Source organism: Pempheris klunzingeri, chromosome 16 (assembly GCF_042242105.1).
Source record: "Pempheris klunzingeri isolate RE-2024b chromosome 16, fPemKlu1.hap1, whole genome shotgun sequence".
NCBI lineage: Eukaryota > Metazoa > Chordata > Actinopteri > Acropomatiformes > Pempheridae > Pempheris > Pempheris klunzingeri.
In genome coordinates this window covers 19,039,987-19,054,507 of record NC_092027.1, presented here as the reverse complement: position 1 = coordinate 19,054,507, position 14,521 = coordinate 19,039,987, and the positions used below count along the sequence as shown (strand labels likewise).

The 14,521-nt window shown below is 42.2% G+C and overlaps 1 protein-coding gene across 1 annotated transcript; it reads right to left on the bottom strand.

The window, feature by feature from the left end:
• Positions 1-1,234: 1,234 nt before the first annotated feature.
• Positions 1,235-12,038, bottom strand: stx12 (syntaxin 12). Its single transcript, XM_070846343.1, has 10 exons — positions 11,978-12,038; positions 11,102-11,237; positions 7,799-7,868; positions 7,281-7,380; positions 5,641-5,778; positions 5,505-5,548; positions 4,413-4,518; positions 4,189-4,261; positions 2,188-2,270; positions 1,235-2,110 (listed from the first exon to the last, which is right to left on the bottom strand). The coding sequence occupies exons 2-10, from the start codon at positions 11,199-11,201 to the stop codon at positions 2,018-2,020; spliced, it is 807 nt and encodes a 268-aa protein (XP_070702444.1). The 5' UTR covers positions 11,202-11,237; positions 11,978-12,038; the 3' UTR covers positions 1,235-2,017.
• Between the last annotated feature and the right edge of the window lie 2,483 nt (positions 12,039-14,521).

The window sequence follows — 14,521 nt, the reverse complement described above, 5'->3', positions numbered from 1 at the left end:
TGGTCCTGGTCCCGCTGATGTGGTTCTCCACCAGCCAATGGATGTGCGTCTGTCCAAGGTTACAGCCTGTCCGTCCTTGGGAGCTGGATCTCTCCTTCACTGTGGTGCTCCCGGAGGTTTCTCTTTTCCCACTGGGTTTTTTGAGTTTTTCCTTCCCGAAGAAGGAGGGTCATAAAGGGCAGGTGATGCCTGGACTGATCCACCGGACTGATCCATTGGCCTCATCGACTGCTGGACTCTTTATTAGATTGTTTGTTCGCTTACACTTGTTATTTCAGTGAACTTTGTAAAGCACTATGAGACACTGTTGTGATATTGGGCTATACAAATAAATTGAATTGAATTGAATTGAATTAAAAAATAGACTGTCACCATTTCAACCACGCTAACACATTAGCATTTGATTGTATTGGTAAACCCACGTTCTATATGCTGCCTGTATTTGTGCTCTGATGAAGGTCTGATGGACCGAAAGCTTGGCTAATGAAGTGATTTACCGCATAGATCTAAGTGTTCGAAATCTTTTTTTCATCAAATTTGCAATCTTTATGCTCCCTGCACCTTAGAAAGATTCAGCCAGGTCAAGCGGTGGTCTTCCTGCATTATTGTATTGGTACTGAAATTGAATCAGTAATGAGCAATGAGTTGAATCAGTATTTTCTTGTGTGATTGCTGTGAGTGTGACAGCCCTGACATATGTTTTATCAAGTAGTCAATATACATTTACAACACATCTTCATGGTTCAAAGTGTGTTTCGTGGCCATCCTTCTGTGTAGAACAGCCAATTACTGCTCATTCCAAGTATGACATCAGGGCTCTCTGGAGTCATAGTGCACTGCTTATCAATTCTAACAATAAATCCAGTGTGCCGGACTTCACTCTCTCTTTCCAAGCGGTTAGAGAAGCTACGGTGGCCCACGAGGATTCACACTCCTGCTTTGTCTTGCTCTTAGTGTGATCATCCATTTGTCACAACACAAAATCATCCTTCTTTCTTTGTTCTTGCATTTGCACCAAATCCAAGCTGCCGCCTCAGCATTAAAAAAGCAAATGGCTCTGTTTGTCTGCTCTGGGCTACTGTAGAAACATGGTGGGCTCCAAGAAAAAGCCATTCTAAACCAATGCAACCCATAGTTTTTGTTATGTTGGCATGTTCCCAGATCTCACCTTTAACTTTGTATGTTGAATGAATAACTAAACCGATGACACGTCCAGAACAGTAAAAGTGTTTAAGACATTTATTACGCGTACTGTCAGGAGTCATAGAAATCAATTTAAAAATGCTTTGAAGACTTGGAGGTTCATTTTTGAGACAGTTATTCTCATCCATAATGTTCGAAGTAGAATATAATGCAACACTTTGTAATATTTACAGATATTGACTTGATTCATATTGGTAATCTTTTAGAGCTTTCATTTTACAACATTTATATTACAACCACAGCTGCTGTCACCACCAGGAGTCATAGAAGTCTCATGAGATGTCACTGAGAAGGCCCTGAGCCACAGCAGGGATGTGGCTCCTCATACCACTTTACATTAGAAGATGCCACGACAACAGGTAAGATAAACTAAAATCATTTACAGCCCCTAACAACCACATATTAATTTAACAAGCAATGGGTTCTTTTTTTTTTTATTGTGCCTGTTCTGAAATCTCCCATAACATTTTTACATTTAAAATACAGTGACAGCTTGTGTTAGTGCAGTAAATAAGAGAAGTAATGAATGAATGAAGCAAAGAATGGAATCTCACATCGCTCTCCTATACAACCTCAGACCTCCATCCTCTCCCTCTTGTCTGGAAATAGGATGTTTTACAGCTATTTGACAAAAACGGGCTTAATCACTTCAGATGAGTATATGTTCCACATCGATCTTCTGTCTGCATAGATCCGCTCTGCTGACCTTGGTGAAGTGATCAGCCTCTTCCAGTTCTTCTTGTGGGCAGGGACTTGCAGGTAGGAGGGGCAGAGTAAAATTATAGTAGTGACACATCGGTTGTGCAGAGTCAACTCACTTGGCAGCCTTCCAGATAATGATGCCAAGTATGACGAGCACGATGGAACAAACCATAGCAAGGATACACATCTTCTTGCGTGACTTTTGCTGTGATAAAGAGACAGGAGGGTTATTGGCGGGGACTTGCCGAATGACAGCACTTTCAGTGATGGTTATGCACTCACCTGGTAGTAGGCGGCCCTCTGGAGCTGCTCTGCTCCTCTTTCTACATGAACTTCAGCATTCTCCACATTTGCCTCAATGCTATCTGCAAGGTAGAACATACAGCAAAGTCAGCGGGGAACTTACAAAGTCACATGATTCTTCCAGTGGAAACAGTCCGGGTCTGTAGCATCCACAGACAAGACACTGCTTCTCAACATCTAGAATTATTTCACCCTACTTCAGCCGTCACCTCGGACAGACAACGTTCATGCTTGCGCGTCAAGAAAATGCTCCTTATTCATGTTTATAGAGGTAACCAACCATGTCGTTTACTTGGCGCTCCACTTTATTCGGAGACAAAACATTTGTGTATAAAGGGTCCCAGTGAGAGCTGAACTAACCGATTTCATTGTGGAAACATTACATCCCATCTACCAACTCCTGTCCTGCTGAAAGGGCAACATTTTGGAAACCAACAAGAAACAACGGAGTATGAACCTCAAGGTCCGAGCATGCTCAAAACTAGTCTTCTAGGTTGGTGGACCCTTCACTGCAAAGGCTTTTCCTCTAATAGGTGTTATTCTCTACACATACACACCATAACATTTCTAATAGTAGCCAGGGCCTGCATTTAACTGAAAATGCTGATTAATGAATTGCCTGGATGGTTTTAACTATAGAATCATGGATACACAACGGTTTGACTGATTCATTTTAATGAGCAACATGTTGGAGGGCTGCTTAGGCCTGCACTGAGAAAAACTAAATTGACAAGGCACATTAAAATAGAGATGAGCAGCGTGATAACCACATGCCCCGGCAGTCAGAGTAGCAGCTGTAATTGATTGTAATGGACACACTCTGCTGCAGTCATGCGGTGACTCAAATCCACTTCTATGCTTATCATGTGACGGCTCCTTGGCTGATGGAATGCAGTTGCTGTCAGTGGGTTACAATGAATAAGTACCCTCCACAAGTATATGCCCAAAGTCTAGGGATGAGTTTAGTTAGCTAATTCATCTCAGTAGTTATTTAGTGGGAGACACCAGTTCTTTTGGCCACTTGCTACATTGCATTACCTCAATTAGATATCTGGGTTTCTCGATTTGGTTGGTGGTTCTGGCTTAACGTGGAGGACTGAGTAAGAGTTCTCCCTCTGATGAAGTTGCTGGAGAAGGAAGGAACAGCTGACAAAGAAGAGCATTGCTTCATTTCCAGTTGTTGTGGCTGGTCCTATTTATCAGACGGATCTCCATGTTCACAAGAGTTAGACATGGAGTTCCACAATGTTCTGTACTTGGACCAATATTGATCACGCTTCCTCTAGGTCTGTGTCTCCCAGTCCTCCTCTTGGGGGGGGGCTACTGTCCTGCATGTTTTAGATGTTTCCCTGCTCCAACACACCTGATTCAAACGAGTGGGTCGTTATCAGGGTTTTGTGGAGCTGGATGACAAGCTGACTGGGTGCTCGGTGTCACGAAGCAACATGCCATGCTATTATGTCTCAGCTCACGGTAGTGGGACGTTGTCACCAAGATGTCTATACCACTACCTGATATAAAAAAGGAAGTGACCTAAGGGTGACTCTCTATTTCCCCTTTTTCTGTCAGTTGCTCTTCCAGGCACTTAAGTGTTTGAAACACCAAGAGGTTTTTTTTTGACAATTCAGAAGGTGTACTCATTTCATTCCCTGTGATGACCCCCCCCCCCCCCACCCCCTTTCAAAAACACATTGGATCTACAAAAATCGAACAACTGACCTATTTTAGAGTCAAAAAAGCTGCAGAGAGGTGAATTATAATAATAATAATAATAATAATAATAATAATAATAATAATCTTTAGAGAAACAACAGGTTCCCCAACTGTCTCAGCCCCTGGCACTTTCCCTAACCATCCAGGGTTTAAACCCTAATAACAGGTAACTTTGGCAGCCAGCTCCCACACTACAGCGAAGATAACAAGAGTGTGACAATCATTAGGGGAGTGTTTGACTGAGCCCTGAGAATAACAACCACTCACCAATCATTTCCCCCTGGTCGTGGATCATCACTGCCAAGTCCTTGAAGATCTGGTTTACATCCATGATGTCAGACTGAAACACACAAAATGCTAGAATCAGCAGTGGTACTAGGACATGTGAACAGATTTTAATTGGAACCAGTATCCATGATGGGGGCTGGTTTCTTCCACTGTGTGTATTAACATGCATGCATTAATATTAGAGATGCTAAACAAAGGCTGACCTCCAGCTGCCTGATGTTTGTTTCTCTCTCCTTGATGAGTTCCAAGTCCTCATCTGTGATGGCCACTTCTTCTGTCTGAGTGGTCATCTGACCCCAGTCCTCTTGGCTTCACACAACATTTAAAAAGAGTTACAATAATGTGTGCGAGCAGTAACTGAATAGAGCTCCATAATATTGTGTGGATTATCTAAAGCAAGGTTAACGGAGCCAGGCTTTCTTTGTGTCAGCTGGCTCAACAAACCCTAAACTCACACACCTAGAGCTGGTAAAGCTGGTTTTCAACTTTCAACTTGTGCTTCAAGCTCTGTGGGCGTTCCCATAAAAAGAGCATTTGATTGAGGACATGATTTGCATTTCTACAGTATGATGTCTTCTCTCAGCCAAAAGAATTGACATCGCACACAGAAAATATCTTCAGGGAAAAGAGGGCGGTGCTTTAACAGGTCTGGACCACGTTAAGTATGCAGCATAAGTTGTCACGGTGATGTAGCCACATATGTGACAATGGACACCCCAGCATAACTGACTAACCCACTGATCTGCCTTCATAGTAAAGACCTCTCATCTTCCTTCCTGCTGTTTATTGCATGTTGTTTTCAGTCGTTTTCTCTTTCTCTTGCACTTCATGATCTGTATTGATATATAAAACTTCTAAAACAGCAATAACAACTCCACTTTGCAAATGTCTCTAATTATTCTTAAACACTTTCACACACGCAATCTGTAACTCTGACGTGTTCATCTATTTCTTTAAGTGATGGCGTTTGTACGGAATACTTGAAAGATCTAAATAAAACCAAATCAAAGAAAGAAAGTCGCAAACAGCTTTTTCTGTGAGATGGAAGCAGACTGACTCTACCTCAAACTGAAAACTAAGTAGAATGGCAACATCGCAGGCTCTGATGGGATTTGTAAGGGATATGTCAAGTGTAATAGAAAATAAATAATATATACAGTTTCCTGTTGGCAAAAAGCATTAGAGACTTTTTACAATTGTGCACTACTTGCTAAATTGGAAAGACACAGCATTAGGATGTGAGTGATTTAATTAACCATGAACATCCAACATATGAATGAATGACAGTTACTTACTTATCAAAAGAAACAAGCTTTTCATCCCGAGAACTGTCTTCAGTCTGAAGGAGAAGAGAAAAAAAAGTGCCAAAGTCAAGTCACCAGCAGAAGCACAGATTATCATCTAGTGGTCTAAACACTGACTCCTACTTACTGATAGGCGAGATCCAGCTCTCGCTCTGGCAACTGACTCCTTCTCCTTCTCTGCTGCACGGCGTTGGACCGCTTGGAAGTTATTAAGAGCTGCTGAGAAATCATTCATCAGTCGGTCCCTCTGGATCTTTTGCTGCCTCTAGACAACACACCACAGAGCAGGGGGGAGACCAGTTAGAGAGGCCATACAGATAAAAAAGGGTCACATTTCAGACAGAGATGGGTGATCTTCCATCACAGTAACGGTAAATATCACAACACAGTGATTGTTCTGGAGATTCAATTAAGAAATGGCTTTAAAATCACCATAACTGGTCTGTGCTTGTATAGCACCTTTCATATCTTTTCACTCAATAATAACGAGTACAATAACTTCCCACCTTTCACCTCCCAGCCCACTGTTCCCCCTTCTTAGCTGCCACCTCCCACCTCCCACCTCCCAGCTCTGAGCTCTCACTTTTCTAGAGCTCCCACCTCTCATGAGCCAACGAAGACGAGGGAGGTCAGGCTCAGAGGGAGGCAAACCTGTGAGGTAAGTGTTAAAGTGCTTGTACCCCTATTTGTATGCAATTTATATATATTTTTTTTATTAATCTTTTCTTCTCTTTTATTTTGAAGCTAAATATATTTAATATGATCAGAATTAAAAAGTGCAGTGTGAGCTAATTGAAAGTTGACTTGTGATTATTAAAATCATTATTAAAGTATTAAAAAACAGGTGCAAAACGTGTGTACTCATTTTCTACTGTTTCTTTACAGCAGTCGAGGAGCCATGAGGTTGTGCCGGTGTGCTGTTCTATTTTATTGGTGAAAATGGTCCGTTTGTTATTTCATCACCCCATGTTAATAATTTATTCCTTTCATTTCAGTGATAACGGAAGTCAAGAACATAATTCTGGATATGTAACTTCCTGAGTGACTGTAGGTGCTCACACAGCTCCTGAGAGAAGTCACTGAGCCATCCTTTATCAACAAATCAACTAGACACTAGAGGCTAGTCAGGCTAATCCAGCCTTAGACGACAATAAATTGCAGTAACGATACCAACAACAAACAATACATGATGTTGTGCTCTGGTGGCCAAATGGTTACAACGCGTGGCACATAACCGCAAAGTCACGACTGTTGCAAGTTCCATTCCACTTAGCAACCTTTGTTGCATGTCTTACCACCCTCCCTCTCCTCGTTTCCTGCCTCTCTCTTCTCTGTACTGTCCAGTAAAGGCAAAAATACCAGTGCCTTTATACAATACAGAATGTGCTTACATCCTTTGGACCTGTAAGCAAAATACAGAACCGAATTCAGGTCTATACTCAAAGAGGTTGGATGCAGGCAGCCACATGGTATTTATGGATGTACAGGTAGTCTACATGTGATTTTGTTCATATAAGATCTCGACCTGCGCAGGGTGTGCAGAAACATTTCCACTTCACTGCCACCAGCAGACAGGAGGAACTGAAAGAACTTTAAACTGAACTCACGTGCAATGTACAACTTCAGTGCCACACTTTGAATTTTGTTTCTGTTGCATTATTAGAACACCAGAGAGGCACGTCAGTGCTGAATGCCACAGTCACCTTCACTCCCACCATACTCTTCAGTGTACACTAGTGATGTGGACACATGTAGACTGACACTTACCTGCTCTGAGGGTGACGAGGGCAAAGGGATTGACCCCAACTCTTTGAGGTGCTTGTTGGTATCTTTTGCCAGTTGGTTGGTGTAGTGTTGTATCTGCTGCCTGTGGAAACACAGACGGTTCAGAGTAGCTATAGACTGCTAGCTAGGCAATCTAAGGACTTTCCAACCAGAGTGCCAGACTAACCGAGATCACCAATCAACCTGCACAACGACGTACACCTTTCTAGTACATGTGACAGTACAATGCTCTAGTACATGTATATAGTATATATAGTAGAAGTCATTTAAGCAACAACCTAAAACCAATGTTATTCAGTTTAAAGATGCCATCCCTGATGCCAAGGCCTCAGGAATCTTAGAAACACATTTCATTTTGGACTTTTTGACAGAGATACTGGAGTATAACAGCTGTGGGGCAGATGTAGTCACACAGCAAACACAACTGATTAGGTGACTCCAAAAGTGTTGTTTGGCTGAGAGAAAAAACCATGCGGGTGTTACTGGAGATAAATACGTACAGACGATCCTGGAGTTCACTGGTGTCCTGTCTGGTCCCCAGCTGGTTCACCATGCTCTTTATCTGAGCAGCTGTCATGAGAATAAGACACAGTGACGAGTCTCAGACTTGTAATGGAAGAACACTTCTGTGTATACAAATGCCACACACACACACACACACACACTACACACACTACACACACTACACACACTACACACTATAGGAAAGGAAGATCACCTCCTTCCTGACTGTGCATGTATGTATATCAGTTTGGGCAGCTTTTCATAAATGACTTGATTTTAACCAGAGGGGAACCTTCTGGACCTTTAAAACGTATCTGTGAAGGCCTAAGAAACATGATTAAAAGAAGTTTTGCACTCCTAAAAATGTTTTGTTGTTGTTGAAATAATAGTAGTAATTTCTATGTCATTGTTGTAAACTTAAACTCACTTCTATGGTTAATTTAACAGAGAAGGGAACACACCAACCACAATTCCCCTCCTGATGGTACCTGAGTATATCAGGCAGGGCCTTCAGTAGCTGACTGACAATGCCAGATATATGATTGTAGCTGGAGTGGAAGCAGAGATGACCCCTCACCTCAAATCTGGTCTCACAAAAAGCCTTTCAAGTAGACACTACTGCAAGGTTGCTGGTAAGAGTGAGGAGAGTGGTTGCATTTTTGAAACGGAACATTGCGAGGAGCTGAAATCCTACGGGAAAAACAGCTGCAACTGGCTTTGCCTTCCCACAAGCTATTTCATGATGTTCTGACCCAATGAAACAGCTCCTTTGATATGTTGGAGCGCTTTTTGGAGCAGCAACCTGCAGTCTTTGCCACATTCCTGTCAAGGGAGCTCAGAAAAGGGTAGGAGGTGAACACAGTTTAGGAACGCTGAAGACATGGCCAAGGTGATGGCAGCCTACATCTCAGTGATTGCCCCTCTAATGACCAGTGAGGAGATCATGAGGTACAGAGAGCGGATTCCTTTGGCCCTGAATGACACAACCCTCTACAATGGTGGAAAGCAGAAATAGACCTCAGTATACCAGCCACCACTGTGGCATCAAAAACAGTCTTCAGCACTGAAGGAGATATCTGCACACAACGCAGTGTACTGCAACATGGTCATGTTGATCAACTCGTTTTCCTTAAAAAGAATCTCGACAAGCGAAGGCACACATGAACTTCTTCACTGTGTGTGCTATATTTCACATAGTAAGGTGAAAGAACGTGTGTCTGCGTGTGTTTGTATGAAAATGCAAGGATAATTTGTCTCTGAAGAGTAACTTGATTAGCCCATGTATCTAGATTCCAGAGATGCACACCCTTTGTACGGTTCAATATGCCACCACAGACACAAAGTACACTGTGAATGATTTCTGTCATTTGAACCGTATTTTACTGTAATATGTACAGTAAAATATTGTGAAACATATATACAGTATGTTACTGTAAACATTAAATATTGGGTCACTACTGTAACTCTTCTCTACTGTAAATCCATTTACAGTAATAAACCTGCCCGCCAAAAACTGACCAATGGGAAGGCAGATTTCTTTTTTAAATCTTTTTAACTGTTTTGGTGGAAGTGACAATTAAAGGACAGAAGACAAAAGAAGTGACGCCGGACCCTCCTGCTTTTACAGGCGAGGCGATTTCACGTATGTAGTAAATTTTATATGACAGATAAATGAAACACTAAAGGGCATACAGCACCTAGTGATGACGACCTGCGACTCCCAGGTGGGGGGGTTTGAGAAATAATGTAATTTTTCTTGTGCTAGCAGATTTATTCTGAGAATCAACCCTAGTGACTCCAAAGGCACCTCGAAGTCACCGATCAGCTGAAAATCTGGCAAGAAGGGCACAAAGACAAAGACAAAGACCCAGCTTGAATTCCTCATGGCATCTCTCAGAGAGCATGTGGACTTTGACGGGCAAAACTACTCAAATGTAACACATTTGATTGTTGCTTTTCCAGAATTTCTTCTAAAGTCTTTTATGTGAGATTTATTTCTGCACTTTCGAGCCACACAAGGAGGCTTGTTGGCATTTTTACAAATGTTAGACTTGCAGACCGTTGCCTGTTAACTGCGCCAAAATAGAAACATGTGCAGGTTACATAAAACCTGCCCAGCTGTGTGTGGCATTGGCTAAACATACTATAAAACACTATTACTGGCTTGGCTGAAAACTTGATAGTTACTATTTACTGATAGATGTGTCTCCATTGCCTGCTATGCTCGGCTAATCAACATTTTAAATTCAACATCTAACTACATGGCAGGGAATCTCTGTCCGTATGTAACTCTCTGCGCGTGTGTTCAATTTTCTCAAGAACCGCTCACCCCAAAGACTTGCATCTTGCTGACGATCCAAGGCAGGCAAGTGTATGAAGTGCAGGTGAAGTGAACTGCGTGCATCTATCCATGCTGGAACAGTACCAGCGCTTGGAGCAGAGCGAAAAACCATTACAGTGCCAAAAGACACATATCAAACTGAAAAGCGTGGCGGCTAGCTTGCCCGCAGCTTTCCAAAGCTTAGCTGTGATGCCAAGTTTCACTAGTTTTAACGCTACTGATGTACGCTAAAACACGGGCGATAATAATAGTCCACTAGCTACCAAAAGTGGTAGTGACTCAAAAACTGCATCTATGAGGGCTTTACGAAACAAGCTGACATACTCTGCCGTGTTGGTGTGTTAAGAGACTTCTGTTTTTCATGCACTCTTTGCACTATTCCTGTTAAGCTTATTGCTGATGCTAATGTTACTAAATATATGTTGCTGTTTGTGATTTCTATTATTGCATCTTCACTCCAAATGATTTTTTTTTTTGGAAACATAAGCTCTCTTAACCATTTTGGTTGGTTATGAATGTATGTATGTATGAATGAGTGGATGGCCGCTGTACCTCTGAGCCACAGCCAGCCCAGCTATGTGGATAGATTTACGTTCTTACTGGAACTGACCGTATGTCCTCGGTTTACTGTTCAATACATACAGTCACAATCTACAGTTTCTATTTCACTATGGTAACCCATCATCTGGGATCCCGCTCCTTACGGGTGGACAGTTACCTGGCTGGATTATTCGGTGGTCGGTAGCACACGGTTATTAAGTTATTAAGCTGTTTGTGTGTGATAGTTATGGTCTAATGTGATATCAAAATGAAAGGAGCACAGTAAAAGCCTTTGTTGGTGGGGAAAATTCCTCTCAGGTTGAGCAGAGAGAGGCTCCAGGTGGACACAGCGCTCTGCTCGGGGCGAAGGAACCACGGTCTGGTGTTCACGCTGGAGCGAAACGAGTGAGGCGCTTACTGTTCTGTGTGATCTTCTGGATGTTGGAGCTGCATGTCTGTATGAGGGTGTTGAAGTCCCGTGGGGCCGGGCGGTAGCTCTCTGCTCTGCCGTAGGACATGTTGGCTCAAAGTGTTCTTGAGGCGTTGAGCTTCGGCTGCAGACAAAACACAGGAAACACAATTACAAAAAGTCATTAGAAACTGGACTGAGATATCTTTTAACACCTGCCACAGCTGCTACGTGAACAAGCAGGGTGAGGTCAGTGGCAGCGGACCCTGGGCTGACCGCTTGCTCAGATAGCATCAGTACAGCGGGTGGAAACTAACTGATGGTACCGTCCTCACACTGGAAACTGGGAAGAAGTATTCCTTCAGTTAGCTTTACGAATCTATTTCTGACGTTATTACAGGCTACTTGACTCAATCCGACTTCGTCACACAGTCCGCTTTCAATGCCGGAACAGTGAGGATCTGATTGTTTTATTGACAGGGAGATTAACGCTGAGCGCATCTAAATGGGTCCGAATGACAGCGGCTCCCTTGCTAACAAGTTAGCCTGCTAGCGTAGAAATGAAAGAACGCGTAAGACAGTGATATCTGTGAAACCATGGCGTAAACATATTGTTAACATGGCTTCTATACACATGTCCAGCCTACACATTGAGCCAGTTGGCCCAACTGGACATGTAGCTTACTGTTTATCGAACCAAAGTTAAGGGAGGCTGTACAGAATTCTGCCGAACTGTTAGCTTTCTAGCTAACTGCCGCTAACTTGTCAGGTTTTTGTCGTTTAGGATAATCTTATCAAGCGTGTTCGTCAACAACGGCTTCAATACTACAACATGTTGTACGCAACAGCAGAGAGTTTCACATTAAAAGTCAATGTAATACTTGCGTTTTGGGGCGTTTAGAATGAACACAGGCGTAATGTGTCTGTCGACAAAACACTGCCCTTCCTGATCCGTGACGTTACGGCGTTAGGTCACGCTCAACGTCACACCATGGGGGAGGGGGGGGGGGGGGGGGGGTGCTGTTGTTGTTGTTGTTCTTCTTCGTCTACTTCTTCGGCTTCTTCTTCTTCTACAGAGTTTATTGGCGGTCGGCAAACCAGCTTAAAGGTGCATTACCGTCACCAACAGGAGTACGGAGGAGAGATTATGCAGAAAATAGAAAACTCCTTTATATTCCTTCAGCTGAGTCAGTTCCTCTTAAAAACTTGTCACCATATGTCTTCCTTATTGCTTTCCCTAAGACACCTGTCAAAGAAAATGGTGTTTTGCCTTCCTTAATAACGATAACGGTGAGTCCTCTTGAAACTATATTTCCTACATGTTCCACTGTTTCTGGTTGGCTACAGTGACTGCAGTTTCCAGTTGGTAACCAAAATTGGTAAGCACTACCAATTTAATACAATGATTAAGACCTGGATGACCAATTCTCAAACAAGCTCCAACATGTCTATGAGTAATGTAAAAATACCTCCCAGTTTCATTATCCTCCCAGTGCTCCTGCCACACTGACTGTACATCTGTCCTAATGAACATCTCAGCCTCAGCTTTGCTTAAAGGAACTTGTACATCCACATGTTCACTTCTTAGTGTTTGTTTGGCCAGAATAAAACTTCCTTCCACACCAACATGAGCAGGAATCCAAAGGAAGCATGTAGATATACCTTTACTTTCCAATGAAAAACGATGACTATTATTTATTTCCTTCTCCTCAAAAATATTGAGGAGTTCTGTGGTATACACTGACACATACACACACACTCTTTTCTTAATATATGACTCACTACTGGGAATATATACTGCTGCACCTGTGCATCCTGAATCTGCATCTTTGGAGCCATCTGTCAACATTTACAAAGAGCCTAGGAAGTGCAAAATAGTTCTGGATTACTCTCCATACTGGAAATTGTACTAACTTGTCTTTCAATCCCTGCTGAATATTGAGGTTTAACTTGATAAGGGGAATAACCAGGGAGGAATGGAAGAGGCTTGTACTGTAAGAGATGTAATGTTTTCTGCCTTTGCATCACCAATCCGCCAAATCTTGTGAAATTTGGCAGGATGTGTATAACATTGCCCCCTCTATACAACCTGAGAGAAAATTACCTTTAAAAACTATTGTTATATTGCTATGTTTATCTGTGATTTCTTCTTTGCTAACATGGAGTTTAATCATTTTGATTTTTCTAGCAATTTTTAATGTCACTGTGGCCTTTTATTTTGAAGGGCAGGTTAACCCCTTACTCTGTTTAAAGGCTGGACATGATGTAACTTGTAGCCAGAAAGCTAATTGATCACGAACATAAGAATACCAGTAAGAAAAAGCCAGTCCTATTAGTTACAGTGTACCGCCCTCCTGGTCTGTACTCTGAATTCATAACTGAATTCTCAGAGTTTCTATCAAATCAGTCCTTAGTGCAGATAAAGTAATTATAGTAGGTGACTTTAATATTCATGTGGACGATGGTAATGATGGTCTGTGCACTGCTCCCGGAGAGTGAATGAACTTTACTCACTGCTTTAACCACACCCTTGACCTTGTTCTGGCATATGGTGTAGAAACTGAACAGTTAACAGTCTTCTGCTAAACCTCTATCTTATCGGACCATTACCTGATAACTTTTGATTTCTTCTTACTGGACTATGAACCATATGACAAAAATGTCCTCACTAAATGTCTGTCTGATAGTGCCAGTTTGGGTTGGGGGGGCAGACACCCTCTCTACATTTAAGAGTAGACTAAAAACCTTCCTTAGTGATAAAGCCTATAGTTTAGGGCTGGATCAGGCCTTGGACCAGCCCCTAGTTATGCTGCTGTAGGCTTCGACTGCAGGGGGACTCCCATGATGCACTGGGCTCCTCTCTCCTCCTCTTCCTCTCCATCCTTATGCTTCATGTCTCTTTAATGTCTGTTACTAACTTGGTATCTTCCCTGGATGGTTATATATACTGTATATACAGTATATAAAGCTGATTTTCAACTGTCTCTGTGAACCCAGGCTTTCTGCTTCAGGCTTCTTGCCCGCATCATTTGACTCTTCTTCCACACAAAATCACTGAATGTTTTCTCAATAAAGACTGCAGAGACAGACTGTGCAGACTGTGCACTATCTCTTTCAATAAAAAGGAATTATGAAGAATAGAAAATCCAATGTTGTAGGTAAGGTTAGATAGGAATGCTGCAGATTAAATTACTCTATTTAATTTACCACTCAGTGACTCTCAGTCCTCTTGTTTATCTCTAATGTAGCAGCTGCACAGCTGCAACCTCTCTTAATCTCCTGTCTCTAAAATAGACAAGTGGCCCTTTAAGTGTGAGAATAATCTAGTGGCCAACATGATAATGACTGTAGATTTATTTTGCCATATTTCTGTTATATATTTTACTTTAACTCAACTTCATTTAGGGACCAATAGGTGCTCTCCCAGCT

Excerpts from the sequence above, each read along its gene's own strand:
- stx12 (XM_070846343.1), bottom strand. The coding sequence starts at position 11,201 with ATGTCCTACGGCAGAGCAGAGAGCTACCGCCCGGCCCCACGGGACTTC. Across the intron at positions 5,779-7,280 it reads CCTCGTCACCCTCAGAGCAG|AGGCAGCAAAAGATCCAGAG; the intron begins GTAAGTGTCAGT and ends TGTGTTGTCTAG. Across the intron at positions 4,519-5,504 it reads AAGCTTGTTTCTTTTGATAA|CCAAGAGGACTGGGGTCAGA; the intron begins GTAAGTAACTGT and ends TGTTGTGTGAAG.